Source organism: Chanodichthys erythropterus, chromosome 3, assembly GCF_024489055.1.
Source record: "Chanodichthys erythropterus isolate Z2021 chromosome 3, ASM2448905v1, whole genome shotgun sequence".
NCBI lineage: Eukaryota > Metazoa > Chordata > Actinopteri > Cypriniformes > Xenocyprididae > Chanodichthys > Chanodichthys erythropterus.
Genome location: NC_090223.1, coordinates 28944727 through 28965979, shown reverse-complemented (window position 1 = coordinate 28965979; position 21253 = coordinate 28944727). Strand labels below are relative to the sequence as shown.

The following is a 21253-nucleotide window of genomic DNA, read 5'->3' as shown; positions in this document are numbered from 1 at the left end:
AGAGGATATGCATTGCTAAGGACTTAATTTGGACAACTTTAAAGGCCATTTTCTCAATATGTTTCTCAGATTCCAGATTTTCAAATAGTTGTATCTCAACCAAATATTGTCCTATCCTAACAAAACCTAAATCAATGGAAAGCTTATTTATTCAGCTTTAAGATGATGTATACATCTCAATTTCAAAAAATTGATCCTTATGACTGGTTTTGTGGTCCAGGGTCACCTTTTTTGCCACATAGTGTTAAGCATATTTTGATTTATATTCACTTTATGTTGCTAATTTTTGTCTTACTGTCTGCAACTACTACTACTAATACAAATCTTGCATGTTGGGTCTTGTATAGACCCTTTTCACAGACTGGGATGACGCATTTTAACAGTCATATCGTTTTTTTATATTTCTTTTTTTTTTTCTTTTTCTTTTTTTTACGTAGGTACATTTATAACATTATACTTAGTATTACATTACCTTTGCATTACAAAAAACTAGTTAACGCTGCCATGAGGGTGTTTCTAATACAGCAGCTATGGGAGTGATGGTAAAAATGACATCTTTCTCTCTTCTGACTGACAATTTTTTTCCTCTTTTTGAAAGTTGTGAAAACACTACTGTGGAGTTTTTATTTTGCCATTTGAGCAAATGGAAACACAGAAAATATATTTAATGTATTCTCTCATACCCAACTATGATGACTTCCGCTTCTGAGAAACCCAGAAATGTGAAAAGGGTCTTATTTTAATGCACAGTAATTCAGTGTAGTGTCATCTGATCTGATTATGTCTACTATTATATTCGGTCATATTCCACTCCTCTTAGTATTATTTTCTTGAGGACTTCCTCCTATCCCTTGGTCACCATAGAGCACTTTAGAGGCCCTTGAGTTCCCTCTACTGGTACAGCATTCATTTTATAACTAATTTCTAGAAACGTGCAGCAGTATGCAGGGCTCTAAGCACTACTTACTGTGCTGTTTTCATCCATATTTTACAGTATGCCATTTTGTTAAGTCTTAAAATTTTAATTATGGTCAAATTTAGATTGACTGTGTTTTCGACCAATTATGCGTCTGTTTGACTCGGATGAATGTGGTGATGTAGTAAATGTGGCGCCCCCTAACGTCATGACGCATTAGGACAGGAAGCTTGGCGCCTCTAGCGGCCGGTCAGAGCAGCGCGTCTCTCTCCCGCCACTGCGCCGCTCCGCTTCTTTCTGTTTGTCAGACTCGCAATCCGAGGGAGAGGAGCGAGCCGCCATTTTCAGAGCTCGTCGCTTCCCCCTCGAACGACAACAATAAAAATACCGGACAAAAACGGAGTTTTAACAGCCTAAATCCAGCACGAAGACCTTTCGGAGAAGGAGAGAAGGGATTGCGCTCAAAGAACGACCGAAAAGGGATACATTTCACTGCTTTTACGTGGCTTTTGTCAGGGGCGATTGAAAAACAGCCGACTGGGCTCCTATAGCTCGACTGCCCCCGTTTCTTTCGCCCATTTCGTGATTCCTAAACGCAGCCCGGAGGAGTGGGAGGAGGAAGAGGAGGGGGGGGTTACCGAACACCGGAGCGCGCGAGAGAGGCCGGGGATTTTTCCACCTGAACGTGCAACAGCGGAATCTGCATCTGGATAATTGCTCCTGCCTGTCAGTTATTACTACTATATTTCTTAAGCGTGGGGATTTATTACACACATTTCCCCCGGAATCGGCTCCTCATCACGTGGTAGGTTCCTCCTTTTCTCTTTGTTAGTTTAAAACTCGGTGGCGTGAGGCAACTTCAGACATTTTTAACGCAATTACGCACTAAATCGCCGCGCGGTGAAATAGTGCACGCCGAGGGCGCGTTAACTCCTATGAACGCGGCTCAGATCGGACGCTTTTCGCTCTCGGTGGTTATTTTCCACGGTTTGTTCTGGTTAAACTCGTGAAGTAGGCGGCGTTGAAAGTCAGACCATCAAGGTTGCAAAATCAGCCCGACATAATTATACGTGTCAACTTTACGAAAGCACGCAGTTGGTAATCACGCATGAGACAAGTTCGTTCACTCAGGGGCTTTGCATTGAGTAGGTTAAACCCATGCAGTGTGTGATCATGGGTTGGGTGCGCAGTATATGTCTGCTGCATCCAGATCAGTAGGGTTTCGTTCGTGTTGCGCGAATGGTGTGCATTGCATTACTATCCCAGTTATTGGATGCTGTCCCAGGCCTATGCATCACATGGATTTCCAGTAATACAGATTAATTATACAGTCAGTGCGTGCTGGCCCTTTAAGTCTCACAAAATTATTATTTTTGTTTTATTCTAATATCATTTTAGCGAAAACAAATCACGCGTAAATTTGATTTCCGGTATCTGTTCGGTACTGAATATATGTGCGAAATGATGCAATCGGGCTGTAAACAGTTACAACTTTTGCATTGAGTCTGGACACGGGGAGTTTTCCATAACTAGCTGCATTACATAATATTTTGTTGTTTTTCCCCTCTTTCCCTTTTCGTGTGCCCTCGCCCCGCTCACTGACGTCGCGAGAGATTTTTTTTTTTATGAGAATCTCCTCGCGCTGCTCGGCTGCGTCTCGATGCGTAGCGAAATAATTCACAAAAATCCTGTTTTAGTAGGCAACACGCCAGCTTTCGAAACGCGGCCAGCCATTCTTTACGGCCCTAAGCTCGTCCTAACCCTTATTTTCCGTCTAATTTAGAGGTTTATTTATATTTAGCACAGTATTTTGCCTGGTTGTGGACAGCAGAGGGCTTTATGTGTAATAGAACATTAACCTGCTCAACCTGTGGTTAGTGTAACGCTCGCGCTGTACTTTTCCATTATATAATGCGTTACGTTGCATATTTTTCGCAGCACACCATTGATCTCATGTCTCAAATATAACAGGTTCCGCATGTGTACGTGATGTTTATGGTTTGAAGAGACATTCGTGATGTATTGTCCCTCATTATTGACCTGATTTTATTGTTATGCCTTTTGTAGCTTAGCCCTTCATAAGACGTTCAGATGCATTAAATATTGTCTGTCCCACAAGACATTGACTGTAATTTATAAAATAAGGGGGCCTTTCTGAAACCTTGTTCCCAGATGGGGTTAAAACATGGTTGAAACAAAGACTTTCCTAGACCCAAACCTCCCCCCTCATCTGATAGATGGATAGATACTGTATTGATCCCTAATGGGAAATGCCATGTCTCTCTCTTGTGCTGTTTGTTCTCTTTGCTCTCTTATTTCCTGGTTTTGAGGTCTTTTGTGTTGTGTACTGGAACAGTCTGTTTTGATTGCTCCCCCCCTCCATATTAAACTAGCTCTCTATTACATTGACTCGACAACTAATGTATTGAATTGTAAAAGTCTGTCTGCGGGACATCTTAAGAGTCTCCAGGGGTCGACATATGATTATAAGCTGTTGTGTACTTTCTTTTCATATTCCATCCAGATTTATCATTGTCCTACATCCCCTCCTCACAGGAAGAGCTGTTACGTAACACATCAATACCATTGACTAAGTGCTTAAATTATTTTTTCAAGGCAGTGCAGTCATATGGAAATCTCATCGACACTATTTTGGATTTTTCCTTTTGTTTTGTGTTTTTAGTGCATAAATGAGCACTTAATATGCTTTAGGTAAATAATTTCACCTTAAAGTCATTTAGACACGTGTGTATATATATATATATATATATATATATATATATATATATATATATATATATATATATATATATATATATATATATATATTATAATAATAATAATAATAATAAAAAATAAAAAAAAAAAATATATATATATATATATATATATATATATATATATATATATTATATATAATATATAATATATATATATATAAATATATAATATATATAATTATATACACACACATACCCACACACATACACAGAGCTGGATTACGTAATCAGATTATAAAAATCAAGTACTTGTAATTAATTAGAGTAAACTACTTTTTAAAATACTCGTAATCAGACTACAGTTACCTTTATGGATTACATATTATTTACACAATGACAGTAAGTCGTTCACAATTAATTGATTATCCTAATTTTTCATTTTTTTTAACATTTATATTTTTTTCATAGTAAACCTGCCGCTTATATACGTTCGTGATTCTTTGAGTTTTTCCGGCAGTGAAGGGGGAATATAGATGAAATATAGATGAAATATGTATATATGAAGTAATAATAATAACATATGAAATATATATGTAATATGTGATGTAGCAGTGAGATTGCTGTGAATTTCATGTTTTTCAATATTTTTGTAATGTTTCTGTTTTCTAAATTTTCTTAATTTTAAGTAAATATGTTTTAAAATCATGAGATGTGATTTTATTATTTTTATTATTTAGTGTTACTATCAGCAAACACTAACAGGTACATTAGTGTTAGTATTTTGAGCACAAAGAAAAAATATATTCCAAAAAATATATTATATTCACCAACAAGAGCCTAAACAGATTCTTTTTAGTATCTGTCAAAATAGTACAGGATTATCCTATAATATATGTGACATCAAATAAGGGTTAGCACAAAAGTAATCCAAAAGTTTTGTTTTTTTGTTTTAGGTGTTCAGAAAGATTCTAAAATTTGTCTATTCTCTCTAGACATACTTGATATACCTTTTGTGTGGGCCGCCGGAGATCTCAGCTGTTGAACTGCATAATATTATTTTTGGCTCCCACACTGTTGAAGGGTGTCGAAGTGAATTTACAGAGAATTTAATTATTGTTTAAAGGCATTTCAATGTCTTTCTGTAATCCTTTTATGATCCATTTGAGTATTGATATCCTTGCAATTCTGTGTAACTTGCAGTCAATATCAGTTTGAAGTATAAATCAATGTCACAAAATTACCTGTTTTTGTCTGACTCAGAAACCAAAAGCCTGGCTTTATTTTAAACTTAAAAGGTTTAGCTCCTAAGTTGTATCTGTTAAGTGTAATTTGAACTCTGTTCTCCTTGGCAGGGCATTAGATTGGCAGGACTTTGGGAGGTTAAAAATGAAAAGTGAAAGAAAGTGCAAGCTACTGACAAAACACTGTCTGGAAACATCAAGGTTGTTCTTCTCTCTGGAAAGTTCAAGGCCAGGACTGGAGACATCCACCGGGCCATTTGTCTGGGAGTGGAGAGAGGAGTCAGTCAGATTATGAGACAGGACCACCTGTTTAATGTGTTCGGGAAAAATAACCTGACACTGTGGCCTGTAACCAGAGAAAACTTTTGTAGTTTAAGTCTTATTAACATAGATTCTCTGTTACAAGGGCAAGTGTGTCTGTTTTTACAAACAACACTTTTTTTGTGGGCAAAGTTAATTCACTTTAAGTCTTTTTAAATGAAATGCTTTCTGATTTCAGCCTTAAAGGGCTTCTGTTAGTAAATTCACCCTGCTGGGAGTACTTGAACCATATGGAAGAAATCAAAGGCTTCCAGACTCCATGTGAATGCCGAGTTGACCTTCTGCCTCTGAAGTTGAAATTTCCTCCTCTTTTCTTTTTTGTTGTTTTATTTGTAGATTGATCTTCTCAAGAGAACGATAAAAATAATTACACTTGTCCACCACTATTGTGTTTATCAAACTAGCTGTGACAGTTGTTGAAAGTTGTTAGCTAGGCTGAACTGAGTTTAAAGTTCATTTACCTCCCACAAGAGTAGTTGACATGCAAAACAAATGGGGAAGTTGACATGTCCAGTGGTGTGACGTACTGTAATACATCTGAAACTATTTTAAACATCATTTTGCTTATTTATTTTTATTATTAAATTTGTAGCTTTTATGAATTCATGATAATTCGTGTTAGATAGAATATTTGAACTTTTGCAACTTATAAGGCAAAGGCAAAATATGCACTTTCCACTTATATATATCAAATTTAACCTAAGATCCTCTTGTTTATTTTAAAATAGTACAAGGACATGTGATGTCAACTTTCCACAAATAAAGGCCTTTTCATAAAGGCTTTCTCTCTCTCACACCTACATTTACACACTCAAAAGATAAGCTCTCATTCACACACTTCCTAGTGTGAGAACCATGATCTGGATGAATTACAACCACTTGAAATCAGTTTTGTTTAATTGAATGTATTGATCGAGTAGATGAGGAGAGGTTGTGTTTTAATTAGTAAAATATGACCGATCAATACCTTAAATTTTAATCGTTTAATGATACATTTTTTAAAATGTATTTATAGATAGATGGGTAGGTATAATAGTTGTCTAGAAAAGTGCAAACTGGATTATTTAATAAGTGCCTTATGTCTTCCCCATAAACCAGCACTGTGTGTGGCAAAGGTTACACAAAAACATGACTGTTCTGAGATCTGTTTTGATAGTGCTGTTGTGGCTTTAGGTAAGTGTAATTATACAACTGCATTGTGCTCCTGATAAAACAATATCCCCAGGGAAAATAAGAGTTGCTAGCTGGCAATGACATGCTCAACATGTCTAAGAATAGTCTTTGGTCTGTTAATGAGTGTCCAAATGCAAATTTTTGGATTGTTCGAGAGATCGGACCCAGGGAACTACTACTTCCACTCCACCACTCAGGAGTCATTGAAATGCATGTTTCTGACCTTCACACATTTCAAGTAGTGTGAGCGAGGGAGGTTATCACAATCCACAAAGCAGGCCGTTTGAAAACTTCCCTTGTGATAGATCGTTGTTTGAGGGCCAAGATTGGAGCCACAAAGATTAAAAAGCCAATTTATTAAAATGTTTTTGCTGTTTTATTGAAAGGGGCTAAATTAAGTAACAATGTTCTATATATGTATCTAGGTTCTATTTTCTGTATTCTTTGACACATCAAGTAAATCACTCGTCTATGTGACTACATTTTCTTGCTAAGTGACTAAATGTCTGTCATTAGCCATTGGCTAATAAATTGTTAGCATCTAACTCAAACACTGGTGAGTAAAATCTAAGTATAAGCAAAGTCCCTTTAAGACTAGTCCTTTCACTCGGCGGCCATCTTTGAAATGCCTCTCAGGCATGCAAGTGCAGCTCCTATCTCTTTGAATGGGGAAACATCAAATTCTCCAAAGCTGTTTGCCAGGATTGAAATCACCAGTGAAATCTGATAACAACTGTCTCATAAATTTTGTTTCTAAATGCTCGAATCATGACAAAGTATTTTTCAGGATGGGTCAAGCTAATGCACATGCACAATGCCAAATGCTCTTATGTCTCATTTCGGAGGCATGTGTCGGACTGTTTCTATAGGAACTGGAGCTTCTAACGGCCGCTGCAGTGATGCAATGACTTTACCAAGGAGGCGGGACTTATTCCGCCATATTGCGCACTGGACTTTCTCATGAGTGATGTCTTGTGTTATTCTATAGTCTTTGTAAATTTAGCACAGATATATTTTCACTCGTATTGAACACTGACTGAACGCTTGATCTTTAAAACGCATTACAGTTCATCTCAATGGACGCGCAGCATATTTGACGCACCGTAAACTGTAGTGTGAAGGCGCAAGACACGCAAAAAGAGCGAGCGAGAATTGAAATACTGGCAGTGAGCTTTTTTCATGCGCTATTACATTAATTATGCTTGATAGGGTTGGGTACCTTTCACATTTTTTACCTTTCTTCGGTAATTTACTCTTGTGTAATAACAAAAACCATTTATTTAAAAAGTCCAAGCCTCTCAATTTCAACATTTTGTTAGTTAATTTAAAAAAAAAAAATTCTAATAATTGTAATATTATTTTTTCTATAATTAAGTGTTTAATCTGGTTGTAATGTTTATTTTTATCTAATGGTTTTATTTAAATTTGACAAATGCATTCTATAAAGACGTACATTATGTGGTACAAAAGTAATATATTTCTGTTTCAAGCTAAACCAAACGATTTTGACGGGTTGCTGGGTTACCTTGAAGTTTCTGTGTTGAGAGATGATATGATATGATATCATATGATATCATATCATATCATATGATATGATATGATTGATATGATATGATAGTTTTTTTCAAATTAAATGGTAAAATTCTCATAAAGTGACTACAGCAGCTCTGGAGATTAAGTTCATGTCCTCATATAGTGAGATGGCGGATGCTGAAAAACACAGCAAGCAACACGCGTGCTTCAGTGTGTGTAGTAAACTAAACCATGCCATTCATTCATACAGAGATGAGAAGAAAATGCAGGATTTATTCTTTTTTGCAGTTTAATATTCACAGACACTAGTCCATATCACCATTTGATTCAAGTGACTGACCTACTTTTGATTTAATCATCCAAAAATTGATGAATTCCATGACATTCTGCATTATACAGTGAATTCCGTTTCTATGAATGGATTCCGACTGCGTTTTCCTCATTGCAGAAACCATAGGGCCCTAGAAATGTAACCATACTTCAGAACGTTTTTGGGTAGCCATTGCCCTGTGTGTTGTTTTTGACCAAGTTGCAGGGGTGACATCACATCAAGGTCTCTCTCTCTTTTTCTCTAACGTACCCCCGCGCCTTGCATTCTCAGGTACTGAGATTTGGTGCCAATTGATTTAATGTGAATTGGTACTCTGTAGTACCAACATAATTCTGTCATTACCTTTAAAATTACTGAGTAAGTTACCCAACCCTAATGCTTAAAGGCCCAATGAAGTGCCTTGGAACTTGCAGCTTTATTCACTGTGTTGACGTAATTTCCAATGAAACAAGAAGGCAGGGCGGGATGTATCTAGAAGCTCATCCCCTTTTTTCAAAATGGCCAATAGTGTTTTGCCTAGATCACAGCACAGCCAGAGCTTGTAAAAAGCCGCAGCTTCAGCGTCTGTTTTATAGTGTATGAGGGGGCGGGACTTTAGATTCTAGAGAGTATTTGATTGGACACAAGATTTAATGAGAAGCTGAAGTCTGCGGTGATGTCATGAAAATCCGTGATCCATTTTAGGAAGTGAAAGACTAAGTTTTGAATGCTTGAATCAAGTTTTGAATCTGCTAAATGCAAATTGTGTCATTGTTTTGGAACACAACAGCTTATTCATAAACGTAAGGCTAACATATTCATACTAAAAGCTAAAAATTTAAACTTTGATTTCAGGGGGACTTTAAGTTGTCAACATGTAATGTAGGGCAAAGCCTTAAACTGTTTTTATTATAAACTGTTTATACTAAACTTTTTTTTGCCCATTACCTTGATTTTTCTCTGCACTTACACATTTTTACTGTGATCTGATGGTAGTCTGATGCAGTACTCACACTTTCAATGCAGGCATGCGTTGGATCTCTTGCACAGACTCTACCAGTGCTCACTATGATTTTTGACAGTTATTAGCATTTTGTTGTGCATGTAAATGTACAGATTGATGTACAGATCATTCTGTTTAGTGTCAGTTCCAGAATTGACCAACAGCCTTGTCATTCCATTGTGCATATATTTTCCCTTTAAAGTCAACAGGTTTGTGTACATCTTATTCATCATTAAATTGTTTATATTTGCGTTATGTCCACCACATTGCGTTTAGTTTTTTGTTGGCATATGCCAATTTAATAAACTGATTTTAATAAACTGTTCAACCACTTTTTTTGTGTGTGTGTAGCAGTGTTAATGTCGTTAATGAAAATTATGGCGCAAAATGTTCGTTGACAACCTTTTTTTCCATGACTAAGACGAGACGATGAGAGACGACACCAATGTCATTTAACGATAACGTGCAATATCGTTGACGAAAAAAGACAAGACTGAAATGTGGCTAAAAGACTAAACACTTTACCAAAATCACTTGTCGAATAAAGGAGACAAAACATTACAGACTGTCTTTACGAGCTTTCACGCTTACGGTTGCCAGATTTCCTGAACTTAAACCCCCTTTCAGAGCTTTTCTGTTAAAAGAACACATTTTACTTAGTCTTTGCTATCTGGCAACCACGCACACGAGCCCTCTCTACACTGAGGAAGAAGCACGGATGATCTGAAAACACAAGTAAGCTGGAGTTCAGTGCTCTTCATTTGAGAATTTCTACTTAAATTAAAGTGTCTATATTGCGCTGCTTGTTTACTGACTAAATCTGGGACCAAAGTGCAGGCTGATATCCAGCAGTGGTTCTCAAACTGACGTACCCTGAAAGTGCCATTCATTTTATTCTACTCCACCTTAAAATAACATGAAAACTGAACATGCATTTCTATCAGGTAAAATGTCGTATATACACAACATTCAATTAGATTACCTCATCTTTCGCGGTCAAAACTGACTGCACCCACACAAGCCAGCATCACTACATTAGTGTTGTTCTCGACAATATAACGTTACCTTTGTAAAAGTGGGGATTTAGCACTTAATAGCATGAAGAACAAATATAGACACAGACTGCATGTAGATTTAAGATTAAAACTCCCTTTGATACAAAAACATACCCTTCTGCGATTTACTGTTTTTAATGTTGATCATATTATACCAGTAAGAATATTGCCCTAATATAATATCCCGAATATTGATTTTTGTACAACAGTTCAACAAACAAAAGGCTGATATTAAGTGTACATTTTAAACAGTATTGTCAGTATTTTTGCTCTATTTTGCAATGAAAGCCACAGCAGAACTGCAGCACACAAGCTGTTTCTTGAACGAATCTGCGGTTTTGAATGAATCGTCAATGATTCAATGATCCATTCATAAATACAGCCGCTTGCTTTAATACTGACAGAATGAATGACTCAATGATTCACTCATTAAAACAGGGACTTATCACCACCTACTGGCGGTTTTAATGTTATATTTAAAAGTATTACTTCATTTTTGTCATCGTATTTATTTATTTAATTTTTATTTAAGGCATTATTTATTTTACAAAGGTATTTATAAAAGTAAAAAATACACTGGAAAAATTTATTTAAGAAGGCAAATATTGTCCCTTAATGGAAATGTGTAACTGCAGTGGAAAAGAGAGGGTACACAGAAGGATGTACGACACTCTAAAAAGTTTGAGAACCACTGAAAGAGGATATGTAGAATTGCACAAGTGCTACTGCTAAGAGTGCAATGTCGGTACAGTCTGTTACCTTGATTCAAATTTTTCATAAGCTTAAATTAATTGGTCTGTAGAGAAAACATTATAATGACAATTTTGTCAAAAGACTACATAAAATAGCTATCAAAATTAATGTTGGTAACTGTAGTTTGTTAACTAAAAATAATGACTAAGACTTGACAAAAATGTGACTTTTCGTCAACTAAAACTAGACTAAAATATGAAAGACTAAAATGTCTTTATCTTCAGACGAAAATGCTTCTTAGACTAAGACTAAATAAAAAATGGCTGCCAAAATTAACACTGGTGTGTAGGATATCTTCTTGTAGGTGTGGTTCCATTGTTTTCATGGGACACTGCTCTTTAGGTTTGTTCTGACTAGTAGGGTCTTAATAGAGATAATGGTTAAAAGAGCTCTTTGACAAGACTCCACCCCACCCCACCCCACCCAGGGAGGTGTGGATGCACCCCCAGAGCTCACAATGACCATTTAATGTTTTTGTTGTTGTTGTTTTGTTTTTTGTTTTTTACATTTTTAACATAATCTGATGTGTGGCCTTTTTTTTTTTTTTTTTTTTTTTTTTTTTTTTTTTTTTAAAGAAATCCTAAAGATTGGTTATCTTGTACATGAACTGGTAAAGGTCACATGAACTGCAGTGCCACCACATTGATTGATATGTCAGTGCAGGAGCATGGTATTCAATACCAGATTTAAGTGTTCAGTTTCACACTACAGGAGGTCATTTTGTGATTTGTAGTTGAATGTGCCGTAAAATGATGATTGAAAATAGGGCTGTGCGATATGACAATATATATCGTTACCACAAAATAAAATGTCTATCAGAGATTTTGCTATACCGTATATATCGTAATATGTAAATATATTGCACTATTGACACTTCAGAGTGATGAAATGCATGAATGAGAATATAAAAAGCGGGACGTGCCTGATGTTAAAAGATTTATAAGCGGAATATATCCTGAAAAGGAACTTGGTACAGCACTCGTGATCGAATCGTGAAAATTGTCAATACCTAGCACTTTTGTGCTAAAACACTAACACAAGTGTTTTAAATAACTTATGTGATCCGATGTGGATTCTGATCACCAAGACTATGCGCGCTATTACCATAGTAAACATGGTAAATATGACGGCTTGAAGAAATCAGACAAATATACGTAGGCTATCACAATCATGTAATTATTTTCTGTCAGCACGTCTCGTCTCTCAACGGGTTGAGACTAAGCGAACGCACCGGCCATAGTGTGACATCCGTTAACCAATAGTGTAAACCTAGATGACGGTTTTTATTTAAAAGAAAGAACGTAGCCTTCGTTTGTATGTAGGCCTAGGCTATTTATATATTTACAATACTTACTAAAATATTATTATTTTATTGCTTTTGTATTAAAAAAAAAAAAATTGGTCGGTCTTAATGCAAATTTACAACGGGCAAGTCGGTCGGTAAAAAAAATTTGAGTCGGTCCTAAATTGACAGGCTCGGTCGGGTTATGGCAAACAAGAATATTTTTAAGGATGGCCTGGGTGATATACTGGTAGACACGATTAGCTGGTAGAAATTTGTCAACTTGTAGAGATTTTATACGATAGTCTCTGTCGCATGAGGTTGCTATGCTGCGCGGTCACGAAAGCTCTCTGAGAGACGCGCGACACGAAGCTGCTGCTCATAGAGCACGTGAGGATTGAACAGAGTACGTTTTGACGCCTAATTGGGCTTGAACGGTTAAATGCACATACCTATGTACCAAAGTGACCACGTATTTGCAAGTAAACGGAGCATTTATGTCTTAAGTGAAGGTACAGTTGAGAAAGACAAGGCTCGAGTTAATGGATCGGTGCAGTCAGTCTTAAAGGGACAGCATCCAAATTTTCCTGATGTCATTATTAATGCTAATCAAACAACAAAAAAGAGAAAATCTCTCACTACTTGCTTTTGTAACTTTAATAAGAATAAATGTATATTTAATTCATACAGTAAATACTATGCATTGTTTTTATATCTGTGATTACTTTATACATTTTCTAGTGCTTGAAGTTTTTTCATGTAGGTCTATTAATCTATTAGTCTATTAATTATCTCGTCTGTCTTTGTTCTATTGTAGTTTGTTTTCTTTGCTCTTTCTTTATCAGTTTATTTGTCTTCAGTAAGCTTGAGAGTTCTTTAGGCTAGTATTAATTTTCATCAGTTGATGATAATTATGAAATTTCAATGACATGGAAAATTTTGATATCATAGTCTTATTTAAAGCAAAAATAACTATATCATAATATATTGTTATCGTGATATAAAATTACTCATATCGTGATATAAGATTTTGGTCATATCGCCCAGCCCTAATTGAAAACTTAGAGAAGCATTAATCACTGTTCATAATGTTTTGGCATGAAACATGACTGCTGTCATTGCTAAAGGCGTTTGCTTTAGTTTTCTTTACTCTTCCCATTCGCTTTAAGCACACACACCTTCCTGTGCATTGAACAAGTATTATTCGAGAAGTCTCATTGTTGAAGCTGAATTATTTAAGGTAGAAATTGTCTTTTCAATTGCTGAGTTCCCAACCTAAATCTGCCTCTTATCCATCTCTTTCCACACACTAGAGGTAAACAGCAAAGTTTTTATGTGGTTTTCCAACAATTCTATACAAGCCAGGCTGTGTGAGGAAATGCATTGTTCCGAAAGCCAAAATTAAGTAAAGTGGAAATATTAGGACTCAATTTCTCCTGTCATCTTCATTGTTCAAAATAACCAGATTCTTGTTTTTACACATCAATTAAACATCCATTATATGTTTCTCTACCTTAGACGTTAACCAAACAGGGGTGAGTTTCCCGAAAGCATCGTTAGCCAACTATGGTCGTAAGTCCCATTGAACTCTATTGGTAACGACGGAACTTGCGACCATAGTTCGCTTTGGGAAACGCACCCCAGGTTAGTAGGAATAGAGTTCATCCAAAAATTGTTCTGTCAGCTTTCATCATCAAAGAATTAATTGCTCCATTTTGCTACACCAGTCTGAATAATTCATTCAATCTTTTATGGTTCTTGTGTATCCTTTTTGAAAGCTCAGTTACTTGTAACTGCATGGAAAATACCAACTAGTGTTTCGTTTTAAAATCTGCATGTCATTTTTGGATGATCTATTCAAATTCAAAGTAGCTGTTTTCATTTTGAATGGAGGCAGTTTAGCCGCCTTTTTCCCCCATGTAATTTATTGTAATGGCCATCTCATAAGACAAGGTGACATTTCTGCTTTCAGCCCTGTTGCTTTAGTGTGAGTCGCCCCTCTCCGTTTTTATATCTTAAGTCTCTTTGTGAATTAATTTTGTGTCTCTGCTCTCAAAATATTCACCAAATCCGTTAAGGCATGGTACATCAGCTTGTTAGATTTAATAAGAATGTTTTACTCCTGAAGTGTTTTGACAGTGCAGAATGAATTGGTTTATGTTCCAGATTTAGTTATTGGTGCTGTCAACTACTACCTGCATGCAAAGTCACTTCAAACGTCACAGTCTGTTGTCATTGTTTTAAAAATAATGCGAATAAACATTGCCTGACGTCACAGAACTGAAGTCACAGTCTGAAGGCCTGAGTTTCGCTGTAATTTGTTCTAGAAATATGCTCGTATCTATCTAGTTGGCTTCCATATTAAACTCTCTGTCTTTGTGTCTAGCTCTGTTTGTTTTTTCCTCAAGGTTTGACCTACATTGATATTGTCAACCGTTAAGCAGTGGTCCTCAACTAATGGGTCATGAGTCGTAATTGGGTTGTACGTCAAAATCTAGCTTATCATATAATCACACACAGTTAGTAGGGCTGGGCAGTATATTGAGTTTGTACAATATATCAATATATTATGAGCGCATCTATAATAAATAGCAGAGGACACAGAACATCCTTTTGTAAACTTGTGCTGTTTAATGCGTTTGAGATGTGGTTTACCTCGGTGCTTAGTTTATATTTGACAGGTATATTCTTCATCTGTAAATGACAGGATTGCGATCCACAATCTTATTTTTTTATTTATTTTATTTTTTTTTATTTTGGTTTTGACTGTTTTGTAAGTCCTTGAGCTATACAGCCAAACTAATTTCTCAATTTAAAAATTAAACCTTAAAAGGTAACAAAAGAAAAAATCACAGACCATCATAGATGCAAAATTCTCACCTTTCTGAGATCAAAATAGGTCACCTATGGGATTTGCATAGATCCAATGAGAAAGGGGGGTACTTGTGAACATACAAGGGTAAATGAAGAACTGGTTGATTAAAAAGTACTGTACAGTGCTTCCTTTACTCTTTACTTTAAAAACTATGTCTATAAAGGGTGATATTTTAATGTGAGGTCTGAGATGTGGGAACAGTGAAGAGAGAGGGCAAACAGTTTGCAGTTCAGCTTAATATTGTTGTCTAATCAGCCAATATTGTCTTAAATAACATGCCCCCGTCACCACGTGATGTTCTCACCTTTTTTCCCCTTGCCTGTTTGCATCCCTGACCATATAGGCCAAAGTTGATGTGGGCAATACGACAAAAATCTTATTTTATTGTTTATTAAAAACAACAGACGCAAATTACAAATAATATGAGAAAAACGATATAAGATACAGGGCAATTCCATGCAAAGGTCATCCTTATCGTGAAAAAAAAAAAAAGGTTTTTACCAAAAGAACAAAACCATTTTTATGTTGTCCATTTAGGTCTGTAATATACTGTATTAATGTGCTCTAACATAAATTAAGAAAATTGCCTTGTTTAATGACAACATATGAGGTAAGCAACAATGCTTAAATTTAGGGATGCACTGATATTTTTGGGGGGCCAATACCGATTTTAACAAACAATTATTGGCCGATACTGATACGGATATTTGTCACTTCCTCTCCTATTTGAAATTTTGTCATCAAAATAGATCGAATTTTGATCATGTTTTAAATAAGCAAAGTTCAAAAACGCCTGCATTAAAATATACTAGCAGGTTTATTGCTGCTGCATCAAATACTTTTTAATGAACATGGATTGGATCCATTTAACAATTAAGCAGGCTTACATAAAGACAACAGAACAAAGACACATATGAAATAAACAGCGCATTTTAGGTAGGTTTAATAGTTTTCAGGTACAGAAATAAAATGAACAAATGTAAAAACACTGCATATTCTTCACTGCATAAATACATATTAATCCTTTATTGTAACAGACTTTATATATATATATATATATATATATATATATATATATATATATATATATATATATATATATATATATATATATATATATATATATATATAATATCTCAAAATATCAAAAAGTACCAATAAGAATACCGTTAAAGTACCGGATTGATAAGCAGTATTGGTAAGAGTAGTAATACCGTTAAAACCTTAATGATACCCATCCCTAGTCATGACGCTTCAGTGCTCTGTCACGTTCGTAATGTTTTAAAGATTAAGTTTGTCATATAACAATTATAAATACAAATAACTTGAAACTTTATGTACAAAGCTAAATTGTTTATGCTTATTAGGATCTACAATTCGTCTCACTACTTTCCTCTGAACAACCATAATAAGCGCTACAGACATGACCGTTATGGACGCTTCATATTAAATCATATGTATATGACTTTGCTTCTTTATATTGCTGTGATCTCTTTCAGGCTCACCGTATATCAGAACATATCCAGTAATCGCAATAATCTTTGTGCTTCGTTAGTTTTAATATGAAAAAGAGTCTCAACTTTCAAATTCGGTCGATTTTATAACAGAATTCAAACAATAGATGTCGCTCTTTAATGCGGCGTGACAGATTACAGCAGCGGCTCTAAATTTAATATAAATTAATCTTTGTAAAGCTTTGTTTTGTTGTTTGATGTACATGACAGATAACAGCAGGTCTTTCTAGGCTGCTGTCACTTTAAGAGAAAGACCCCATGCACACACACACCCGATAGATATACATTCGAATTCTCACCTCGTTCAATTAAGACCTAACCAAATGTGTTTATGAGAATACTTGCCGAGAGGGGTATTTTGACATTTGACATAATGCCTGTATGTGACCATCTAAGTGCATTGAGGATGCGAAAGAGAAATTAATTTGCAGTTCGCAAGCTATCCCAGACGTGCCTCCCTCTCTGTGTGTGAGCGCGAGCCTTGTATGTATGTGCGTCTGTGCGAACCGATAACAGCGTGGCACGCAATACCGAATTAAATCCTCTTTTGCCTCTTCTAGCGCTGGAATGGTTTTATAACTATTTAATGTGTAAACTAACAAGACACATACAAATGATAACCTTTCACTCTATTGGGGTTAAACTTGCCATTGATCCGCGAATCACATGCGTGCTGAACTGTGGGGCTTAGTCCGTGCGGATCATGGATCAACAATGATCTGTTTAACCACTACACAGTTAGGCTTCTGTCACTTAATGCATGGATGCAATATACTGACATGCTTTCGAACTGTTTATATTCACTTAATATATAAGTGACTCTGTTTATGTAAACCTTATGTGTGTTTGACAATTTAACTGCAATAAGACACGAAAGAACTTAGTTTACGGCTAGTTGAACTGGCAAGGATTAAAAACTCATACCAATAATATACTTTTGTGATGGTGAAAAACTGCAGTGTTATGTGAGTGTAACCCTCCGCTGCTTTGCTAAACGTGATGTGACTAGAAGTCGCGTTGTACAGTATGTTGGGACGGGGCTGATAGAATATGCACTGTAGCACGATACTACGATCTTTCTTCAAAGGCAAATCATGGAAATATTTTTATCATTCACAGTCTAAAACCATGATATTGCACACCCCTAAGGTCATGCAAATATTTCCATTTTACTGTCAGGAGTGGACAAGCCTTTTGCAAGCGAGTCTCTGCTAAACTTCACAGACTGGCATTATAAATAGGCTTTACATTGTCAAAGCTTTGGTAACTTTACATTACATTTAAACACATGCAATTCTTTTTTTTTTTTTCTTTTCTTTTTTTTACATTCATATAGATAAATATAACATGGTTTTATTATTACTATTTTTTTACTGTGATACCACTGCACTATTCAACGCCACTTTTCCTGTGTCATGAATGTGAGATGTAAATTTGTTTCTCATCTCTGTCAGGTGTAATTTAGTGGTGTGTTGCACTTGCTGTTTAATTTCACTACTACATTGAAAATACAATTAAACATTCCGTATAACACAAACATGCAATAGTAAGCAAGAATGTTTGTTAGCCCAATGTGTCTTGCATGTGTTCTTCCTTTTGATACTTGAAGTGTGGTTTGTTTTTGTCTGCTTTGTTCAGTCAGTCCATGATAAACCGCTAAATTAACTTGTGATGTTTCTATGTCTTGTGTTTTTCTCAGGCTGCCCCCTGGAATAGTGGTGGGTGGGTGGTGTGGAGCTGGCCTCGGCACCGGGAGAGGCCCCCTCGCCCGCCCCCTCCCAGCGCTGCATGGCTGCAATGGCGCCCGCTCTAACCGACGCGCCGGCCGAAACTCACCGCATACGCTTCAAACTGGCTCCGCCCTCCTCCACCCTCTCCCCGAGTGGCGTGGAGGAAAGTGGTACCACCAACCATATCCTCGTGTCCAGTAACGGCGCAGTCAAGCGCAAGGCCTCGGAGGAGCGCCCCTCTCGTGGGGCCGGCCCCTGCAAGCCCCTCGTTACCTCATATCACTGTTCAGATGAGTCTCTCAAGCTGCAAGGTGTTCTACTGAAGACGCACAGCATCCTGCCGAGCCTCATACCACGCAAGCACCAGGCTTTAGAGCTCTCTGAAGAGCAGCTAAAGAGCATCATGAGTGCCGGTGGAGGAGGTGGGCCATGTGGGCAGCCCACCGTCCAAGGCGCCACTGTCAATGGTGTGACAAAGAAAGTGACTAAACCAACTGAACGAGACAATGCAGTGACTTTTAATGGTGGCCAACATACTGTCGAGCAGGATTTGTCAAATCAGACTCAAATTTTAATTGCTACCAGGGGATTGACAACTAATGGTCCTCTTCGAGACGGTGCGGAGCAGCACCAGCTGTCATCGGGTGAGTCCCAGAATTGTCCCAGCAATGGAGAACCTCCTGCAACATCCCCAACCTCCATTGCACCTTTCACAGAGGACAAAATCTCAGAATGTATGCCGCTAAGCAGTGAAGAGCTCTCGCTCTCTGCCCAACAAGACCCCTTAGGTGACCTTGGGGCAGAGCTAAGCGACCGCACCCAGCACAGTCAGAGCAGACAAGGGGAGATCGAGGCGCGGCTACGGCGACTACGCAAACGGCTGCAGGTGGTGCAGGCCAAGCAGGTGGAGCGCCACGTGCAGCAACAGTTGGGTGGACTACTCAAGAGCACGCTGGGTGCTCTGGATGCCAGACGGCCAAGGGGACGTTATGCCGACGACGCCCTCACCCCTCAGGAGAGGGATGGACTGGGACGTTTCCTGAAGAGCGGATCCATGCCAGCCGAATTAGAACGACTGTCCTTGAGTTGTACCACCAACCTGCAATCTGCTGAATGTGCTTTCGATTCTGACGCCACGGAAAGCAGCTCTGGAGGAGAAACTGATGTGGAGGAAGATGAATTGGCTCGGGTCGACATCGAGCAACGCCACATTCCTCTGTGAGTACCGACCTTGATTCATTCGATAATGTGAATCCAGATGGTTTGGAGATGGAGTAATGTAGGATAAGTGCTGATGCAGGCTGGGTGTTGCTGTTTCATAAAACATTGCATTCTCACACGGTAATGAACCATGATGTGCAGATGTTATTGACCGATTGTAAATTCAGTGAGTGCTGTTGTACATGTCTGCATTTGTAAGTGTAGATTTGTTCTTTCAGTTCAAGATCACATTGATTGCTTTTATTACAGAGGAATTTTCTTGATAATGAAGGTATGTGTTCATCTCTTGAATATCATTACTGTCCTGGTTACACAAGGACACATGCCCCACACACCCTTACACACAGCTAGTCTAGTCAGTCCCTTTCCCAAGGGCTGAGCCTTGTTTAATACACTCAGATGGCAAAGGATTTTTCTTGAGAGGCAGTGAGTCACTTCCTTAAATCTGTATGCACATTTTATCATTCGGTTATTGGGCCTGTATTCACCCATCCCAACCTCCGGGTAAGAATGTACTAGACAAGTGGAGGGCAAAGATAAGGCGCTGTTTAACTTTTACTTCCTTTTGGTGTTTATATTTATTTGTTTTAGGTTGTTTTTTTGTTTTTGTTTTTTTGTACCATCTTCCCAGTATTTACTTATTTTCCCAATGCCTTGTTCTCAAACCCAGTAAATATTCCAGACATGAGGAAAGTAATCTTCTTTATGAGGCAGATCTAGATCATTGATAAAAGCATTTGCACATAAAAGATGTATAGCTGCGATAAATGCCACTTTCACAACAATTCTTCAATTGGTTTCTTTTGCTGCATCATAGTAGTTGTATAGGGTCTCAATAGCCCAGTGAGTCAGAAATGGTTTTTTTGTTTTTTTTACACAGACTAAGACTGCTACATGAGGGGGTAACCTACATTCAGTGGAGTCAGTCACATGACTATTGCGCAAGGACAAATAGGCTTACTTGCAGATTATACGACAAGCATAGTGACGAGCACATTGACATAGGACTGTAACTTATTTTTTTTATTTTTTTGAACTTCACTGTTTGCTTTCCACGCATCCATAGGTACTTTTTAAAAAAAATAGGGTTATAGTCTTTTGTTGACAATGCAACAGATTCCTTTGTGGGATTGAGTACCACATGACCACATGTTGTAACTGCATGCAAGGTCTTTTTGTTAATAGGTAGTTGATTTGTCTTGCTGCTTAATCAGCCATTAAAGCCAGTGTTTTGATGAGCCGAGGTGTCACTTGAGTGCAATCCAAAGCAAATCTGCAGTACCCAGTGAGTCATTTGTGTTCATTTTTGGTTCATTGGTAGTAAACAGGGTTGATTTCCTCAGAAGTCACTAGAAGGAAAATGAATCCCATTTCATTTTACATTATTGTTGTATTGGATTCAGCTAGGTAGAGTTTTTGGGAATTTATGTTGTTGATGTTACCTTTTTGTAGGTATTATTTTTGTACCGTTCTCCTACCTCAGATGGATTAAGAGTGCTCAAACACTGCTAATAATTAACCTGAATTGCCAAAGGTGGTCCATATACAGTGTTTGCATGCGTCCATGTTCCTCCTGGAATGAAACTCCATTAAATAATCGTGTTTC

General features: G+C 37.2%; 1 protein-coding gene across 1 annotated transcript in view; it reads left to right on the top strand.

Annotated features, from left to right (window-relative positions):
* Window positions 1-1175: 1175 nt before the first annotated feature.
* Window positions 1176-21253, top strand: part of kansl1b (KAT8 regulatory NSL complex subunit 1b) — a 68137-nt gene continuing 48059 nt past the window's right edge. Inside the window, exons 1-2 of the mRNA XM_067381665.1 lie at window positions 1176-1721; window positions 18396-19644. Of these exons, the coding sequence (XP_067237766.1) occupies window positions 18485-19644 (1160 nt within the window). The 5' untranslated portion in view covers window positions 1176-1721; window positions 18396-18484. The remainder of the gene's footprint in view (window positions 1722-18395; window positions 19645-21253) is intronic.